The sequence below is a fragment of the Ceratina calcarata genome, unplaced genomic scaffold (genome assembly GCF_001652005.2).
Source record: "Ceratina calcarata isolate Rehan_Ccalc_2016 unplaced genomic scaffold, ASM165200v1 scaffold92.2, whole genome shotgun sequence".
Taxonomy (NCBI): Eukaryota; Metazoa; Arthropoda; class Insecta; order Hymenoptera; family Apidae; genus Ceratina; species Ceratina calcarata.
The window spans coordinates 740,053-760,120 of NW_017180576.1; the positions used below are offsets into that span (position 1 = coordinate 740,053).

General features: G+C 41.7%; 2 protein-coding genes across 3 annotated transcripts in view; both read left to right on the forward strand.

Moving 5' to 3' along the window:
- Positions 1-8,418, forward strand: part of oys (lysophospholipid acyltransferase 6) — a 23,356-nt gene extending 14,938 nt beyond the window's left edge. Inside the window, 10 exon segments of the mRNA XM_018035696.2 lie at positions 2,095-2,240; positions 2,333-2,417; positions 3,339-3,429; positions 4,051-4,162; positions 4,616-4,751; positions 4,873-5,020; positions 5,239-5,444; positions 5,958-6,155; positions 6,316-6,467; positions 6,819-8,418. Of these exon segments, the coding sequence (XP_017891185.2) occupies positions 2,095-2,240; positions 2,333-2,417; positions 3,339-3,429; positions 4,051-4,162; positions 4,616-4,751; positions 4,873-5,020; positions 5,239-5,444; positions 5,958-6,155; positions 6,316-6,467; positions 6,819-6,969 (1,425 nt within the window). The 3' untranslated portion in view covers positions 6,970-8,418.
- A 493-nt stretch (positions 8,419-8,911) lies between these two features.
- Positions 8,912-18,831, forward strand: chp (leucine rich repeat containing G protein-coupled receptor chaoptin). 2 transcript variants are annotated; one of them, XM_018035694.2, is made up of 16 exons: positions 8,912-9,019; positions 10,459-10,747; positions 11,363-11,533; positions 12,049-12,524; positions 12,789-13,008; positions 13,313-13,623; positions 14,352-14,576; positions 14,916-15,137; positions 15,225-15,393; positions 15,864-16,396; positions 16,837-17,031; positions 17,269-17,553; positions 17,744-17,869; positions 17,950-18,063; positions 18,138-18,373; positions 18,521-18,831. In XM_018035694.2, the coding sequence occupies exons 1-16, from the start codon at positions 9,017-9,019 to the stop codon at positions 18,813-18,815; spliced, it is 3,870 nt and encodes a 1,289-aa protein (XP_017891183.1). In that variant the 5' UTR covers positions 8,912-9,016; the 3' UTR covers positions 18,816-18,831. The 2 variants fall into 2 exon arrangements, with proteins under 2 accessions (XP_017891183.1, XP_026674818.1); XM_026819017.1 differs by lacking the exon at positions 8,912-9,019 and having other exon boundaries at positions 10,432-10,747.
- The last annotated feature ends 1,237 nt before the right edge of the window (positions 18,832-20,068 follow it).

Here is a 20,068-nt window from a genome sequence, read left to right on the forward strand (position 1 = left end):
ACACATAACAACTGTTATTTACGTAGATATTTTTATGTCATTTATATATCTAAAGATGTCTCATCCGTAAACATGTACCTAAGCTGCTTCATCCCTTATCTAATCCAATAGCCAGTCACCAAAGTCACCATTACTCATTCTGAACCTTGTCATCTTCCGAACTTTTCCCACTACTTCTTCTATCGTTCAGGCTATTATGCGTTAGCAGCACAGGTACTAATTGTAGGAAACAGTAGGGATCGTACAGAACGTGAATAAAAATCTTGTTTAAGTTTGAATTTTCAAAAACGGTCATTCGGACCGTGCATGGCAGGTTCAGTGTTGAAATAATAATAGTATTTCTAACATTAGTATTTCTACGGGATAAAAGGAACGTCAATGAACATTCTTGTAGTATTTCTTCTTCACGTATTTCTCCGACGATGAGTTTCCTAAATTAACATTATAAATGTTCTATTTCGCATGGAAATACGCAGTGTGTCAGTGACAGACCTAATGTAACATCGCACAACCGAGCGTCGTTCGTTTGTGAGCCGGGGAGTCCCTTACGGGCAACAGTTACTTATCAAGAATTCTCGGGCCTTCACCGTTTCCAGACGTTTTACCGCTTACGACGTAATCGTGAATCAATCATACACTGACAGATCGTGAACTCGCGTCATCGAATCTGACATCGATCAGAACATCGATTACGTACAGTCAGCATCGAAGTCTTCGTACATCTGATTCGTGAGATGGATTCTCTGTTCCACCCAGTACGTGCATACTTGTGTGCGATGTACGAAGACGTTTCGTGACTGACTGTACGTGCACCCCCTTTGTTATTGCAGCGGGATTAATCCGGTTCTTCCTCGCGAAACCGACTGATACACAGGAAACGAAGCTAGTTCTCGCGATGGTGAAAAAAATTCCTCTCTCTTATCGTTAATTATTCTAATGTCCACGATACGTTGTCGGTCAAAGATCAAAGCTGCGTAATAAATAAGCGCGATCCGCGATCGTTCGCAAAGTTCGTTTGCTTTGGACTTATGTAGAACTAAGACTTATTAATGTTACATTTTTCGCACGTTTAATCGCGTGGTTTACGACCTCACCGATCCATCAGAATCAAATTAAGAATCTCCGACTAGCATTTTACAGTAGAGGTCTCAAGCTTTAATTTAAAAGAAGAATCACGATGATTTGTTGCTGAGCGATCATCTCTCACCATGTCTCATTTCTCAAACTTGGAAAATTTTCATCGCAAATCTTATGATGCCATAAGATATTTCGAGTGCTATGAAAAACGGTAATGTAACGGTAGTGTTGAAAACAAAAGATGACTATTACACGCGAGACTGTTACGTTTCAGCATATCCCGATGTACATTTTCATAAAAAATGCCGATGTCGTCAAAGAAGGTCGAAGGAAATGAGCCCTTGGAAGAGTTCCTGTTACGGAATATACCTCTTTGTGCTATAAAGCTCTTTCACAACATGAAAAACACAAGAGGTGGCTTCTTTCAGTTGAGACATAATTTATAATTAATTATTCTTAGCGTCGTTCGATTTGCAAGTTCACACTAGGGCTGTTTTCATATTCTTCTTGTCTCTGATGTAAAATTTTATGCAGTATACCTATGTACTATACCGTGATGAGTCATTTCGACCCCACGGAACGTAGGTTAAAAGCATAATTATCTTGCAAATTATCGTTATTATTATCGTTGTCAGTTTATTATTTAATTTTCACTGGTAAGTACGTAAAAATTGCTATGTATTTTCTTAAATGACTTGCTAGTTTGAAAAACAACTTTGACCCCTCCGATAAAAGTAGTCGTGTACCTCGATCGCCGGTAATAATGATTAATGTATCTTACGACACTCCTACTTATACTACTATTTATAATGATTTTAAAGTGGCGATTGATAAATTTAGAGATTTACAACAGGTATAATGATCATCGGCGCATATTCGCTCTCTTTCCAGGCTGTTTCCCGCGACCGCCCCGTGTCGACTTTCACTCTCCCATATACGCTTCCCTTTATAATATTCGGCGATTGACCGCGAATTTAAGACATAACGATTGTAACGTGGTGATCTTGTTATGTGCAGGTGAACTTCCTAGTGACGCAGTTCACGGCACTGGTGCTGGCTGGATTTTTGCGAACGTTTCTCAGCCCACGCGCCGTAACGGCAGCCACCAGACATGTGTTTGGTCTCGTCATCGGCCTCGCGCTTGGATATTTCTGCTTCGGCAGGTAAACAGACCCACGTGGTGAAATAATAAATAAGTCAGGAATCAATAATAAATCGCCTCGTTAAAGAAGAAGCGGAATTGGTATTTTTTCAGACAGGCGATACACCTCGCAGGCCTCCCTGCGATATGTTACATAGCCATGCGCACGCAAGATCCCCGCTACATACAGAGGTAAATGGTGTACGATTACAAATGTCGCGAACGTATTTGTCATCGACGATGCCGCATCTCATTAAGTTTAAAGATAATTTCGTACGCTGCAAAGCAGCACAAAGACTTTTCCCAATTGGGGAGAAAGAAATTTTATTCAATTTCAAGATTCTTACTTCATTCATGTTTACGTTCTCCTCTGTGAATCGTGATGAAATCCCTGTATAAAGTACTAATATAACTCATATTGTCAATAGGGAGATTCTTGTGATTCAGTTATAAATATGTACTTTACGTTATTCCTGGAGACGATTAAAAAGTTAATCATTGTGCCCTCTCTTTTTTCTTGCTAAATATTTGCGATATCGAGCAGCGTTAAATGAGTGGGGGAACAAAGTCTGAGAAGAGCAAATTAACTCTCTTCTATACACATATGCGATAAATGCATACGAAACGTGCAACGCGATGTATTGGCTATACAGTCAATCCCAAAAGTTTATGCACTTTAGAAACGCATTTTTTAAAAAGAAATCAGACGTCGAAAGAACATTGCTAATAATAAACAATAACAAAAAAATTTCGATTCTTCCGAGATTTTTCCAACGGGTACACCCCTTTAATTTCTTTCAAATTTTCGTTTTTGGCCAATAACTCCCAAGAAACCGTTGGACATACGGAAAAATTGCATATGACCTTTCTTGTAGAGGACGACGAGATCTACAATTTCCATGTAAAAATTTTTCGCTAGTGTCAATAGTTAACGAGTTATTTGCAAAAAATTGTTTTTTTCGTTTTTTGCAAATAACTCGTTAAATATTAATGCTAGCAAAATCTTTTTATACAGAAATTGTAGATCTCGTCGTCCTGTACAAGAAAGGTCTGATACAATTTTCGCGTAGATTCAACGGTTTAGGAGTAATTAAGGAAAAACGAAATTTTTTGTCAAAAGTTTGCCGTTTCGACGCTGGGATGGTCGGATTTTGTCAACATTTACCACCGACAGATGTACAGCTACGCCTCGTACACTCTCGACATCACCGGTGAGTAGACTCTCGCAGTCGAGATAAGTTCGATGAGTTCCTTTAGCACACGTCCGGTGTTCTTTGCTTCGTCCCCTCTGTACCTTTTAACTCCTGATTTCGACCCGCCTAGTTCCGTCCTTTAATAATGTTAGGCACGTGCTAGGTAATCTCCGATTTTTTTCTCAATTTTTTACGCGTGAGATTCGGAGAAAACAAGTGTCGAAAATCATGTTCCAAGGGATGTCCCGTTAAATGTGAGCGAACTTCATTTTCCGAATCGTCACGTAGGACTGCATTTATAAATTGTAAAAATAAGAATGCTTGGACAAGAAAGAGAAAACGTTAATAGGCTTACTTCCGGTACTGAAAGTCTGTAGTAGTAGTAGTAGTAGTAGTAGTAGTAGTAGGGATCGAGGGATCATCCGATGTAGTACTACAGTCGGGGAAATGGCTCGTCATCACTGTACCTTTACACTTCTGATTCTTAACTATTCTCTCATCCACGCAATCACTTTTATGATACGATACGAAATCCTTTATTTTTCAAATAGAGATAATATATGTACGGCAGGATACGCAAGGCCTGTTTTCTAATAAAAAAATGCATATCTAATTAAAGATCGGTCGCGTGCATTGCAGGGCCACTTATGGTGATAACGCAGAAGGTAACCAGCCTCGCATTCAGCGTGCACGACGGATTAACGCGAACCGATGAGGAACTCACGCCGACGCAGCGTCATCAAGCCGTAAAGTGAGTCGATGTCTTTCTTAATCAGTCGTCCTACAATATTAATTATGACGATAATTGTTAATTATGGTGCGCACGATATACAGGGCAGCGGTGCATAACGTTCGGTTGGGGAAAGAGTCGAAATTGACGCGTGATCGAAATTACATTGGTCGAAACTTTTAGGGTCTCCCATTAAGTCGAGTTGGATCAATGGTCAAGAGAGTTTTGCAAAAATTAATAAAAATTAATTGCTACGCCCCATACGCATCTAGGTATATGTCGAGGGTTCTATCCTATAATAGGATTAATAGATTTTGCGCAAATTCAGTGTATTGCTAGGTAAAGCTTTTAAAAACACGTGATCAAGTTTTTATTAATGACTAGTATCAGAAGCTGTGCTGGCACGATCATCTTTTACACGCCAACCGTGTTTCGCCTCTGCTCGGCTAAATCCAATTTGTTTGTGTATTTTAGAAAGATGCCGACGACGTTAGAGTACTTCAGCTACGTCTTCCACTTTCAAGCGTTGATGGCCGGACCGGTGATATTTTATCGCGATTACATCGATTTCATTCACGGACGTAATTTGTCCGGATCGAAAGCTCTAACGGTTAGATCATTTCTTTCAATCATTATTATTTTCCCTTCTCACTGTTTATCAACATAAAGAGAGAAACGTGCAAAGAGGAGCATGGAGGGCAGTACGATTTTGTTCGTAATTATTATTTCAGGGCTGCGACAAAAATACCGGTCCGTACGGCGAAATAGTCTTGGAACCATCTCCGACGCAGGTTGTAATAAAAAAGGTCGTCGTGAGCTTACTGTGCGCCGCTATGTTCGTCACTTTCATTCCGGCGTACCCGATCTCAAAGCTGAAAGGTTCGCTGTCTCTCCTTTCTCTTACCTGTTTGAATCGTACGAACATCGTCGAACCAAAATACATGTTTCAATGCTCTACGATAAAATCGATGAATGATCTCAAACGATCCTTCGTATCGATTCGGTCTCTTCGCACTCACGCGCTAATGATTCAAATGGGTGGAGCATTCACCGTGTCTAGTCACGCTTCGTTCGACGCGGCCCCGTTTTGTTTCCAGATGATGACTTCCTAAAGAACACGACGGCGTTCTCCAAGATGTGGTTCTTGATGGTAGCCACCATGCTCGTTCGTTTCAAGTATTACCACGCTTGGATATTCGCCGATGCGATCTGCAATAACTCCGGCCTTGGGTTCAGTGGGTATGATGCCAACGGTGAACCCAAGTGGGATTTGATATCCAACGTCGACGTTTACGGTTTCGAGGTAAAATCCAAGTCTATTTTTTCTTTTTTTATTGAGCTCATGAAACGTGAATCGAGATTTATTACAGCTACATGTGTCGTACGATTAGTATTATAAATAGACCTGGCAGTCGTCTGATAAAGAACACTTTTGTATGCAACAGTTACGATCTTTTAAGAACGCGTGTATAAATATATGTATAGTTGCATGGCGGAGTATTAGATGCTGCAATTATCGTCTCTGCGATTTAAGAATAGGAAGAATTCATTTTGTCTTAGATCTTTAACAAGTTTCACTCTCTGGCACTGCCACAACAAGTATGATCTAGATCTTTAGATTTATAGCCACGTTCATAGTACGAGTCACGGACAATACCGATCCGAATTGAATCTGACAATTCTTCTGTGTTTATTATGACTTTTGTCTATTCGATGTAGAATCCTTTGAAAATCACAAACTGACCTATAATAATAAGGTATACAATCGTATTTCCATCGAGCGTCCTTGAAATTGTAAAATCATTTTTTATCTCAGATGTCTCTCAACCTGAGAGACAGCATCGAACACTGGAACAAGGGGACGAACAGGTGGCTTAGGTCGGTCATGTACGATAGAGTGAAGCACGATAAAGTTGCGTTAACATACGCCCTGTCCGCCCTGTGGCACGGTTTCTACCCCGGTTACTATTTAACGTTCGCCAACGGAGCGTTCTTCACCGTTGTGTCGCGCATTGTAAGTATACTTTACCAGATCATCTATTTTGACGCTTTGACAAGATTCACAGATTCTTTAGAACATGTGAACTCTTCGTTTACGAAATGTTTGAATAAGAGCCCGCGACAACGTAGTCACCAATGAATCAGTGATCCGCATTGACTTATTTTTGTTACAGGGTCGCCGTAAAGTACGACCGCATTTCTTAGGATCCAAGCGAATGAAGTTCCTCTACGATGCACTTACGTTCATGGCGACGCGAGTCTTAATGGCCTACATGACGTTCAGCTTCATACTCTTGGAGCTGTTACCAAGTCTCAATGTGTACCTGTAAGTACCGTCTACGAGAAATTCGCGTCAGGTGCGAACGTTCCAGGTCTCCTCTTTCGATCTTAACGCTAGGGTTATGAACATTTCTCACGTATCAGATCACAGCGTCAATTTGACGCGTTCCGTGAAAATTAGAAAGCTCTGAAGAATTTTAGTATATGTTTATCTCGCTGAATACACGATAGTCAGTACGAGTGGTAGAAGGAAAATGCAGACGGTTTCTGTAATTTTCCTCCTGAAACGTGGAACGGGTCAGAATGACGCGCATTGCGAACCTAGTGTTGACTTAGAGGAGATTCTCATCTTCGGTGAAACAGTATTTTTACATATCGATTTATTTGTCTGTTTCAGGTATTTCTATCTGTTTCCACACGTGATCGGTTTAGCTATAATAGCGTTAGCACCGCGTCTTCCGAAAGTCCCGGCGTACAAGAAAAGAAGCGAAGAGGAGTCGAAGGTGTCTCAGGAATTGACGAACGGAACCGTGCGCAATTCCATGTGAAATCCTGTTGGACGCGGGCGAACGAGAAAATAAACGAGTGATGAGAGATAAATATTTTTTACGAACGTTTTAACGCGCATACAAATATTATGTACATATTATATACACGCACACGTACATATTATATTATATATACGAATATTGATATTTACTGTTGCGACGTGTTACTGGTACAAATTCTATGTCGAGCGTGAAAAAAGTCTGTTTTCTATACGGAACGTGAACGAGTAATCCTCCGACCGCGGATTTCGCGCGTTTACACGAAAGCGGAATGCTGCGTGGTAGTCTACTAAATTATCCCGAATATCAATAGCTGAACGCTTGCTTCAATGTTTTTTAACGACTACCTACGATTTACGATTTTCATCCGATGTCACGAACGTTGTTTAAAAATCCGCAGTCTGGCAATCGTACATTTCTGAGCATACGCACAATTCGGAATCGTTTCAGATTTCACGATGAACGACGCGCGCAATTCAAACTGCTGTTTATGCATTTATGCAAGATTTCGATTCGTAGAAAACTGAGTGCGTATAGTGTACCAGTGCGTGGAGTGGACCATTGAACTATATAAAACATCTGATCAATGTGAACGAATGGGTGGGGGGTAGGGGATATTCGTCGACAAAGAGGAACCGTGAAGGAATTTCTAGGTGTATAATGCATGTTTGCTGAACTCAGACGCGTGAAGCACATGATTGCGTAATATTTTCGAGTTGTTGACAATGTTATAGATTCAAGTGATTCGATCGAATATCAAACTTCTATCCCCACCATAGCTAAATTTACTGTAAGTTAATACAAATAGAGACAGGGACTATAAAAGAAAGGATAAAGATTCCTCTAGAGATTCTCGCTTCTTTGAGCTACTTTTCTATCCTTACGACTTCTGACAACCGCGTACACTACAGATGTTTTATATAGCTCAATGGCGTGGAAGAAATATATAAGGCTAGAGTAATGTATGTCGTTGCGAGTGAAATTTCTATTTAGACTCCATTTTACCTTGATCGATCTTCACAGGACTTTACGGGCTCCTTCGACGTCACGCACCACTCCTTCCGGGTTCTCTCTGCACGGTGTTTATCGTGTGAATAAAAAAGATCGATGAATCGTAACGTCTTCGTTACGGCTTCGATTCTAAGCCACTTTTGCAGTTTTATATTTTAGTATTATCGCGAATCGATTGAAATATATCTATTGCGATCGTGATTCCATTGAAGTAAATTCAGATGTTTACGAGACGTTGATGTTTCATTCGAATATTTGGAAGTATATTAAACACGGCGATGTTACGTGAGTATGATGTTACAAGTTTGTCACAAAGCGTCTTCTCAGTTTTACGAATTTTAAATTCTCTCCTGTATTTTAAACAAACCAAAGATTCTAATTCTCCGACGATGTGCGATACGAATATTGTATACCCCGAATAAACATTTTTACATTCTACTGATTTGTTGTTTCCTTGTGTGAAAGAAACATTTTTTTCGTCTAGGCAATGTGAATCCGAAAATGTGCCTAATTCCCAAAAATATTCGAGCTTTTTAAAAATTTCGAAAATTCAATAGACGAAATTTAGACGACATTTTTGGGAATCTCGGAACTTTTTAGAAATCGTCGCGACCCGTGAAGTACTCGTCCTGAACGACGTTTCCGGGCTCTCGCACGTCTTTTAAATCATGAATAAAACCGAATAAAGATACGGAAATGCGACAGTTCGCTGATAGAACGAAATCCGACGTGGATGACGCTATCGTTGCATTGACCAGCGTTGACCTGGGACAGGTCGCGTGTATAGCTACGGTTCGAACGTTCACCGACGTTTTGCACGAGTATTTTCATTCGCTGCCTAATGGAATATCGTCCTTATAATCGGGTAAAGAGAAGCACCGAAACTGTCCGACACTCCCGAAGCCTTATTACACGGGGTGGCAGCGAACGGTCGCTCAGTTCGAACCCCTGGGACCCTCAGTGCGGTCATCGTGATCGAGTCGCGACGATCCACGATCGCGAGCTCCGATACAGGCTCTCTTGATCCAAGGAAAACATGGTAAACTCGTTTTTCATTACTCGCAATCGCGGATGTGTAAAGGACAGTGAACAGTTTCGTGTGAGTCTATCTAACGCGTAGACGAAACGGATATTCAATTAACGCACTGGAAAATGGAATATCCCTTTCAATATTGGATCAGAGAGCATACTTTTCTGCGGGACGCGAGAAGACTCGGTTCACTGTGCAACGTGTAAAAAGAATTCGTTCAAAATCAAAATTATCGGTCGAAGTCGCGAAGAAACAGACGTTTCAATTTTTTTAACTTTTCAATAACAATTTGGTACATCTTGTTTGTAGATCTAAGTAAATTATACGCGGGCACAAAGTTTTATAAAAATCGGTTAACATTGCTGTGAGTTGCAAACAAAATTAACGATATTGAATAGAAATTAGCGATTAACAAAAGTAAATGGCATTTTCCCATTCTTGAAGCCCTATCCGAATTTCATTCGTCCAATATCCACTTTTACGAAATATCAGATTAGAAAATTATATGCGGGTCGGTACACAATTAATTTTTATGAAAATGATAAAATTATGTTAAAGAGTTTAAGTCGTATTCTATACATTCTCGATGGCCGGTCACCACGTGCGTCAACGTTAATTGTAAGAGGATCGGGATGTAGTAACTGATAATTGGCTTGTTTGAAAAGACTGTTTAAACCTCGATTACGTATGACGAAAATGCGCTAATAAGAAGAAGTCGTCAACGTGGAATTACACATTATTTAATCGTTTAACGAGATGAATGGTCTTACATAGTCGCGTCAAGATTGATTATAGCTAAACTGGATTTCTATGCATTTATACCAGATGTCTCGATGGAGGAAATGTATTAACGTAACCGTGATAACGTAAAACGTAACGTTAACTGTATGTATAAAGCATTAACGACAAAATACGTATTAGCACGATTGCAGGAGCAATCTTTTAATCGATATTATTCAAGTTTCGTTTGAAGTAGAAATCTGCGAATGGACGACATCGTTACGAATCTTTTGTCGACTCAATTACTTAACTATAAGAATCTAGAAAAACGATTGATTAGACCAATCTTAAGGCTCGACCGCTGATCTGGTCCATTTAGAAAAAATATACGTATATTAAAGAATGAAATTTCATTGAACATTTCGTACCTCTAAAAAATTGCAAACGGAATAATTTTGTTGATAAAACAAATTTCTAAGTTTGAAAATATTGTGAAATTTCTGTGTCAAATGAAACATCTATCACGTGAATTTAAGAAACGACATCTAAATTGAGATTCCATTTACTCTTGGAAAATAACTTCACATATCGTATTTTTTTATATTTTGCACGTTACGCGCACTATTCACATCGAAATCTTGTAGAAACCCATGAAATCCGTGGTCTTGTAGAAACCCATGAAATCTATGAACGGTGCGACGGGAGTCGAAATACAAATGGTGTTGCAGAATCTGGTGACTATGGTAAAGGTCGGTTACGCAATGGTGATATTCACCCTGTTGCTGATGATGTGGGCGTCGTTGGCTCGGATGCACGAGCTACCGGTGCAATACCCGCCGTGCTTCTTCAATCCCCTTTGCACCTGCTCGAAAGCAATGCCCGATCTCGGTATAGTCACCTGTTACAACGTGCCGATGCCCCGTATACCGCAGCCCATAAACTCCTCGAAGGTGTTCATGCTGCAGTTGGAGAACAACGGATTGATGTTTCTGCAGCCGCAGTTTCTCATGAACACAGGTAGACGAACGAGAGTAGAATAGGATCGCTTCCCGGGCGGACAACAATCAATTGTCATTTCTTATTTGTTCGAGTCCGTCGACGGAACTGCGTCATTTTAATTTGCATTCGGTGTTAATCACTGTATCTCGATTTATTAATATTATTTGAAAGATTGTTTCTGTTAAGAAATAAATATTAACAATAGAGTAGATCTTTTAAGCAGGACACTCGTTCCGAAATTCCTTTACCTCGGGCGGCTGGAGGGTCGCAGACTTTTTATCGCCCCACTAATAATCAACGATTAAATTTTAATAGCTCGAGGAGAGTTTAATTAAAATTGCATTTTCGATTCTTCATTTCGCAGGTTTGAATCGAAAATTAAATTCTTCATTGGAAGAAATTAAAATCGACGATTAAACGACGATTGATCCTTGATTAGGCCTTGAAACCTGCTGGAACGTTGAATTGCAATTTTCGCGTAGACGAGATCGTTGCTCGATGAGACTCGATAGGTCGGTTAAGAGTCAGCGACCGAGCCCGTCACGTATAATTCCTTGCATCATCGATTACGTTAGGTATTTACGATGCGTGGCGGTTCACTTTTCACATGCACGCCATTCTCCTATCTCTCAGGTCTGTACAACCTACGGATCAGGCATAATCCTCTGGCCGACATCCCGGACGAAGCTTTCCTAGGGCTTGAGAGATCGTTATGGGAGCTCGAATTACCCTACAATCGCCTGGAGAGGGTTCCCAGCAGGTCGTTTAGGCACTTGCAGAAGCTACAACTCCTCGATCTAACAGGTACCGTCGGTCTTCCACGCGACGCATCTACGACGTCCTTCTTTTTACGAAGGAGAAGAAGCGATTTCAACGATTCATATTCACTTCTGACAATACACAGTACAACTCTTTACGCTCGTATGCTATGCTGGGCACGACGATACACATTTGAATTTGAAATAAGTCGAATGCAGAGGGTCGAATAGACAAGGGAAATATTAATTTGTAAAGTTCGAAATTAGTTCAGCTTGATCTACTGAAAAATTTCAATTCGATCAAGCTGCACTTGCAATGGACGTGGACGATAAAAAGATCGAACGTCCAATCGAGAGAAGACGTTAATCGTCGATCGGACTGGCGATCTGTTGTGGCATGAAAAATTCATTCTTCGGCATGAAAAACTCTAGGTGAATCACGTGGTAAAGAATGAAAAAGTTGCTTTCGTTGAATTGTGTGATCTGACTCGTAGAGGGGCACCCGACATTGTCCACAAGTGAGACAAGATGAAAAAGAGGTAAAAATAATATTGTTCACAGGTAACAAGATATCGAAAATCGCAGCGGACAATTGGCGCGGTTTGGAGAACTCGTTGCAGAAACTGCGACTGGGACGGAACGCGATCGACAGGCTCCCGGCGGACGCGTTCGCCGGGCTTACTTACTTGGACATGCTCGATCTGCGGGAGAACAACCTGAAAGATGTCGATCCTTCCGTGTTCAGGGACGGCATGGCGCATCTGGTGCACCTCTACCTGAACGGAAACCAGTTGACTCACATTCCGTACGCCCAGCTGTCCTCTTTGAAGCGCATGAAGGTGTTGGATCTCAGTTACAACAGGATATCGAAGATGTTGAACCCGCAACAGGAACCGGAAATCAGGGGGATTCAGATGTCCCTCGACATACTGCGGCTCGATTACAATCAAATCGAGAGCCTCATGTCCGGTGACTTTCAACACTTCCTGAAGGTCAACAGGACTTACCTCGATGGGAACCCGTTGACGATGATCGAGGTGAGATTCACGGATCGTTGCTAGACCGTCGATTTTTCTGCGAGACACAGTCAGGGACGATATTGACGTTCTGCGAGCCCTTAGACGGAAACAATGACGAAGCATCGGACAGTTATTAGATATTTACACTAATAAAACGCACAGTGGCAAAATTTTAAAAATATTGCAAGGCTACAAAGAAATTTTTAAGGACGCGTTTTATTAACGTTTCTTCCAAAAGTTACGACGTCAGTTATAGCGAATGTCGAACGATGTGTTTTCTAGGAGGATACGTTTAGAGACTCGAGAATACGGGAACTTTATTTCAGCGACTGCCGCCTGATGGAAGTAAGTTCCTCCGACTTCAGGGGCTTGGAGTCCTCCCTCGAACTGTTGGACCTCTCGGGGAACAACATCACGACCCTCCCGAGCCCCGTCTTCCAAGAGTACGACTTCTTGCGAACGTTGATCTTTCGCGAGAACAAGATACAAACCTTCTCTCCCGGTAAATTAATTTACACTCTCCTAATCGTTACACTACTGCAGATTTTTGTTCAAAATAAAATATTTCCAATTAAAATGTGCTTCGCATTCAAATTCTGAAATATCTCATTTATTAAATGCTATGAGAACACCAATTTTTCAACACCAATTAATTATTGAACTGCGGATTTTTATTTATAATAAAGAATTAAAATGTGTTTCGCGTTTCAATTCTAATTTAAAGAACGACTCACCGATCAAACGCTATGACTGTACCAATTATAAATTGCGATAATTTTGATGGATCTCTGAATAAATTCTCTCAGCTGAAGTGTTCAATGGATTCCAATACTCCCTGTACCACCTGGACCTCAGCGGTAAAAAGAACGGATTGGTGTCCCTTCAGGATCTTCGACAGATGAGAAATATGCGATTCCTTTCGATCTCGCGGATGCCGATACCGACGCTTTCGGCCGAAGACTTTATGGAGTACGGGATGGACATCAAAGAGCTCCGCATCGTGAAAAGCAACCTGAACACCATCAAGAGTCACGCTTTCATGCACGTCCGCGGAATCAAGTACTTGGATTTCTCTGAGAATTCGATCTCCTCGATAGAAAACGATGCGTTCTCCGAGGTAATCCCGTCCGTCTCACACGTTTCTTCTTCAGAAGGCGCTCTAGTTGTAATCACGGGTCGGTGTGCACGCGAAACGTCATTCGAATCTCTCGTCTCTTTTCTGTCGTTGTTACAAACGCGGATCGAACGTGAAATACTTAATCCGACGTTAGTTTCGTTAAGCAGTCATTAAAAATTTCCGATCAAATTGTAGATCGTCGCGACGATTTCTCAGAATAAATCAAGAATTTGTTTATTACAAAGACTCACTCGTCACTGTTCATTCTGCTTTTTTTAAATGATCGCATTTCTGCTTCTGAATCGACTTTCGACGTGAGAAATTTTATAAGCGTCGCGTAAATTTTCTACTCCACTGTTTAATATGATATGTTCGAAATCGGATCGAAGATTTTAAACGGAGGAATTAATCGTGAATTGAACTCGTTTCGCGAGTGAGTACGTTATGAGTTAAGCAACCATAGAAAATCAGAATTGTGTTCGACCCACGAGATTCGGGCTAATTTACCGTAATATTTAATTAAGTTAGATACGAACCGCGTCCCGGGGGCCTTGATAACTGCAGATAATTCCAATAAAGCGGGCTTCTTCCATAAAGTTACCCGAATCACTTAAACAACGAGCGTACTTGACCGACAAACGTACATAAGTTTCGAAGCATCAAGACAATTTTAATAAATTCCACATGGACTAACAATTATGAATGGAACTGGTGTCTCCCTGATTCAGGTCGGTCATTCGCTTTTGACGTTGAGGATGGCTCACGGATTATTCTCTTCCGTTTCCGAGATACCGACCGCCCCTTTCAAGTTTCTAACGAATCTGCAACACCTCGACTTCAGCAACAACAAACTTAAATCGCTGCCGGACACGTCGTTTCACTTTCTGAAGAGGATCAAGCGTATCGAATTGCAAGACAACGAGATCAATAACATCCGGAAGGGAACGTTCCAGGTGAGATCGATATTTATTCGTTTGGCCCTCAGGGCGGGTTGCCCTGTCAAATGCCCTTTAGTAGTAATAGTAGTGGATTCTCACGGGTTAAAAAACCCTTTTGTTCGTACGTAGTATATGGTGAAAAAGTGTAAAACGTATATTTACAAAGTCCTCGACGTCTTTGAAGTTCCATGACTCAACGACTTGGTTCTCGTTCATGAAACACGTTTCTATCCTACACGTTTAGAATTCTATACACGATAATTAGTGCGGGTGTCAATCGATAACTGAGATCGCAGATCTAATGCAGAAATCAGATTTTTTAATTTAACGTGATATACGTTTCACTTTCATCAGGGTGACATCCATTCGTATTTGGAAGAGGTGAATTTCGCGTTCAACAAAATCACGACCCTGGCGACCCACACGTTCGTCGACCTGCCGAAAATAACGATGATAAATTTAGAGGACAACGCTGTAGACAAAATCGAGAGACGGGCGTTTATGAACATGAAACTCCTCAAGTACATTAATCTACGCGGAAACAAACTACGAGACATCACCGACGAAGCCTTTCAGGTAAGGCCTATAATATTTTTCAAACACCCGATTAAACGCAATCGAAACGCGAATCTATTAACGGGACTACTAATTTGTACATTTAAGAATCTGCCGGATCTGGAGTTCCTGGATCTCTCGTACAACGACCTGAACGAATTCAACTTTGCCTCGTTCGATCAAGTGGGAACTTTGGCATCGTTTAAAGTAAACGCTAGTCACAACGAAATCCCAAAATTATGGATCAATAGCACCACATTCACGCCTCCGACCACCAGTGAGTCTACCGAAACGAATATATACTTTTAACGTTTACCACGCGAGTAGAGCGCGGAGTCTCTTGGAAAATAAAACTTGTAGGACGTCGACGTAAGAAACGACGTTTTTTAATTTTTACGAATTACGTCTATTCCGTCGAACGCTAAGAATTTCGTAGTCGATACTCTACGCATTTTTGCACGCTATATTCTTACGTTCTTTTACCAACTCAATTTTGCTACGAATCCGCAAGCGAGACCCGCAGTCCGATCGCGAAACTCGCGATTACCTAACACACATGTTTTAAGTCAATGTCTTTCATCATTTTTTAAGTCAATTTCATTTGGCATAAAAATCGGCGAGCCTAGTCACACAGTTACTATAAATTCGAATGCAGGCAGCTTACGTGTCCTACATAAGTCTTAATTCGTTTAAACCCGAGCTTAAATCGTAAGCCGTTCCACTAATTCTGTTTGATCTGCGTTCCAGTCGGCGGTACGATCCAATCGAACATCAAAGTCCTCGACCTCAGTCACAACAACATCTCGGACATAATGAGGTTCTACTTCAAGCCCGTCGAATATTCCCTGACTCACCTCTATTTGTCCCACAATCAACTGAGCAACGTGACCCAAGGGGTCTTCGGGAACATGCCGCACCTACAATGGCTCGACCTGAGCCACAACGAACTGATGGAAGTCGACTTCGACTGTTTCCGAAACACGAGGAACATCCAAGTCCTCTCACTCTCCTGGAACAACATCATGGACATCCCGGCGGAGGCTCTGAGACCTCTCAAGAAGCTGAGGATCATCGACCTCTCGCACAACAGACTGAGGACGTTGCCGGACAACTTGTTCTCGGACGCGAGTATAGAGAGCTTGGATCTGTCCCATAATCAGTTCATGCGGCTGCCGATTAAGATCATGTCTATATCGGCAGCGGCCAGTCTCTCCATGCTGGACATGTCTTGGAACACGCTCTCGGGAATTCACACGACAGACGCTATATTCAGGCTCAGGGTTGGTTCATTTTACGATACTTTGACTTGGGATAAACATTCGTTGAAACTGTTGACAATGAAAAAGTGAAATTTACGGTAAATCTAGATTAGTCTTATTGTGGATCAGAGGTTTCCAGTGGGGCCGGTGAAATTTTAAAGGGCGTCACTGACGACGAGAGGACGATCGCCGAATATGCATCAGTGATTGATCCGCGTGATCAAGGTCCCGTTGATTACAAAAAATTAATTATTTATCGTAACGTTGCAAGAAAGAGATCGTATCTTTAAATTATTTACGTGCAATTATTTGTATCATGATTCCATTGTACGCTCATAAAAAAAATGTAAGAACGTCGATGGGTCAAAGCGTTTCTCTGAAAGGAATCGACGCGCGACAAGGAATCCCTGCTCTAGACTGTTGTTCAACAAAAATTGAAATAATTTATTCTTCCCATCCAGAGTCTAACGTGGCTGGATCTGTCGTACAATCGACTGGTCAGACTTGACGATGGAGTATTCTCGGACCTGTTCTACCTGACTCATCTCGACTTGAGTCATAATAAACAGTTACTGTTGGAATCTCGCGGGAGGACGTTCCACGGGTTGGAGGACTCTCTCTTGTACCTCGACCTGAGCAACATCTCCCTCTTAAGTGTGCGTAAATTCATGAATAATTCACGAACTTTTATGGAAACGGAAACATTTAAATGCGCTTTTAAAATACAAAATCTAGCCTTCTCACGAGCATTTACACAGTGTGTCCAAAACCGGTGTATGAACTTGTTTCATCCGTTCGGTCTCGTAGCATGAGTTTGGTCCCAACGGTTTTGGACACCCTGTATGTCTATTAACGTAAATCATGTTCGATCGTCGGGTTTCTACGGATTAAAGATGCCAGAATTGCCATTGCGACGATTGCAAACGTTGTACTTGGCGCACAACGAGTTGGCATCGATACCAGCGGAAATGGCATCGAACCTGACGTCCCTGCACTATTTGGACCTGAGCGCGAACGATCTGACCGTGGTACCGTTGATCACGCACAGTCTACCCGAACTGAAGACTTTCAACCTGGCTGACAATCCCATCACGGCTGTCAGCAACACCAGCTTCTTAGGCATCGCCGACAGCCTCGAGGAACTGGACATACGACGCCTGTCTTTGTCCATTTTCGAGGTGAGTCTTCATATGGGTATAAAAGAGAACCAAAGATCCGTTTGACACAGAGACAAGAGCAGTACTGTTTCGTACAGATTTATTATATAATTTTACAATGAATTATAGAATCTTATTTCATCTACTCTGAGGTTGCTGTTCGATTGTTCAATTAAGATTTCTGAAATTTAGTAGAAACGTTCGGTTTCAGAGCGGAGCACTGTGCAAAGCGACGAAACTCCGCAGGTTGTATATAACTGCTTACAACGGCGTGAAGAATTTCAATTTTCCGAACATTTTGGAATACAATCACGGCCTGAGGCACCTGGTCATCGACGTACGCTCCGAACATTACCGAAGTAAACGAACGCCGCTCTCGTCGTTCTCTCAGCTCACCGAAAACGTTTTTCATCGCAGGTACAAAACGAGACGAATTTGGAGAAGGAGATGAAAGGGAGGTTCCCCAACAAATTGTTCAACGTAACTCTGACCGGTCGCGCGCTCAAGGACATAAGTCCCGACATTTTGCGAGTACGCGTTTCTCTCTCGATCATTTCTCGATTAGCTTCGATTCAGAAGACGCTTGACGAGCGTTCTCATTTCAGGGTATAAGGAATCCGCACTTGCACTTCGGGATGTACAACACGAGCGTGAGCACCGTGCCGAAGGATGTGTTCGATAACGCCGAGTGGGTGAGGAACGTGACCGTTCATCTTCATCATAGCGACGTGCGGACTCTGAACAATCCGTCGAACGGGTACAAGCCGGGTGTACCGGGGAAACGATTCTTGTTGAAACTCACCGTCGCGGGAAACTACTTCACTTGCGACTGCGACATCGGGTGAGTCGTAATGTAAATTTTAACACTGTGTCTACCGATGTCGAAACACGCCTCCTGAAATTTTTGCTTAAAATTATTATTATCAGTTTAATACTTTTTACATTTGCACGAACGAAATTCGAACGATTCTATTTTCTTGATGTTCAGATGGATGGAAGACTGGCAGAGGAAGCACAGGCAGTACCAAGAAGATCGTTGCACCACTTACAGCGAGTTCAAGAACTTCGAGCGGGACGAAGAGGATGACGAATTTGATTGCTGGGACAACGGTTGGGACGACGATCTGCGCGAATCGTTTTGCTTGAACAAGAACAACATGTCGGTACTGGAAGCGTTGAAGACCGACCTCGAGTGCGGATGGGGCGCCGCGGACTCCGTCCAAGCTCCTCACCGTTCCCTGCTCTTCTTCTTCTTCTTCTTTTTCGTGACGGTGATTTATTAAAGTCGTCTAAACATTTGATCACGTATTTCACGCGTTCCCCGTCTAGCTCGCATAACGATGCCCAACGCGAACACGCTGCTGTCGTACGTTGCGGTGGAATCGCGAGCGCGCCGGCGGGGAACGAACACATCTTGCACATCCCCTCGTTTCTTCGGCCAGGGCCTAATAAAGTCTGATGAGACTGTCGGGTCAGTCGTTCGGATACTCGTACAAACTGACCATGTAATCACGACCAGTGCCGATCGGCGATCGGATTTCTTACAGAGAAGGCACTGGTGCCCACTTTTCTTCCGTGACACGTGTCCGTCGAAAGGAATTGAAGTTTTGTTCTCCGTATTCGATTCTTTTCTCTCCCACAGTAAGCGTATAGAGATCACGGTAGGGTATGTAGACCTTCACGATCGTTCCCTTGAGTGTCACGGTCGAATTTCAAGATCGACTTCCAACTCGCCGAAGAGCCGAAGAGAAAATCAACTCGAGAATATACATACAATTTTTTACTTTGTTCTCGACGAGCTCCACGATCTCATAGTCTCTCGTGCACGGAGGACAGTTTTTGGAGTTTAGATTGCCGATTGATCTTACTTGATGGAAATTAAGCCTTCTATAGGAATTTTACAGGAAGGAAACGCGTACAGTTTAAGACAATTGGAATAACGATGAAATATTCTCGTAGGGAAATGATTTCACATGTTTAAAAGATGTACGTTTGCTTCCATCGTCTGTCGACATATTTTTTTTTTTAATAAAGTCGCACCGAGTATCACGTTCGTTTCTCATCATTACCAACTCTTCTCGAAACTCAAGGATGTACGAACCCTTACATAAAAATATTGTACAAAATCTTAGAAATTTTGCGAGCCTATTAAAAAGGTTATTACATCTTGAATTCTCATGTTGAACGACAAAATTTTGATTTCACTTATGCAAAAATATGAATACAACAATGACCGAATCTTCAAATTTTGTATAATTCTCGATACATGATTTAAGAATATTTTAGTTGAAACAATGTCAATTTCGAGGATATCATTAGAAATTATGCGTTAAAAATTGCCAGTGAACAGAAATTGAGACGTTTACTTCGATCATGATCTAAACGATTTAAATTAATTTGTATGTTACAAATCTTACGATTTAATTCGCGACAATTACGACTGTTAAATTGAGAAAACGAAATTGGTGGGTGTTGGTGCGATTCTTTAATTAAGTTCGCGCAAACAACAATTACACGGGAAATTCGCATTACAATT

What these genes read in the sequence shown, in the direction of transcription:
- chp (XM_026819017.1), top strand. Translation starts at nt 10,447, where the DNA reads ATGGTGTTGCAGAATCTGGTGACTATGGTAAAGGTCGGTTACGCAATG. An exon ending in TCCGGAAGGGAACGTTCCAG is followed by an intron (nt 14,577 to 14,915) that starts GTGAGATCGATA and finishes CACTTTCATCAG; the next exon opens with GGTGACATCCATTCGTATTT. An exon ending in TAAGTCCCGACATTTTGCGA is followed by an intron (nt 18,064 to 18,137) that starts GTACGCGTTTCT and finishes TTCTCATTTCAG; the next exon opens with GGTATAAGGAATCCGCACTT.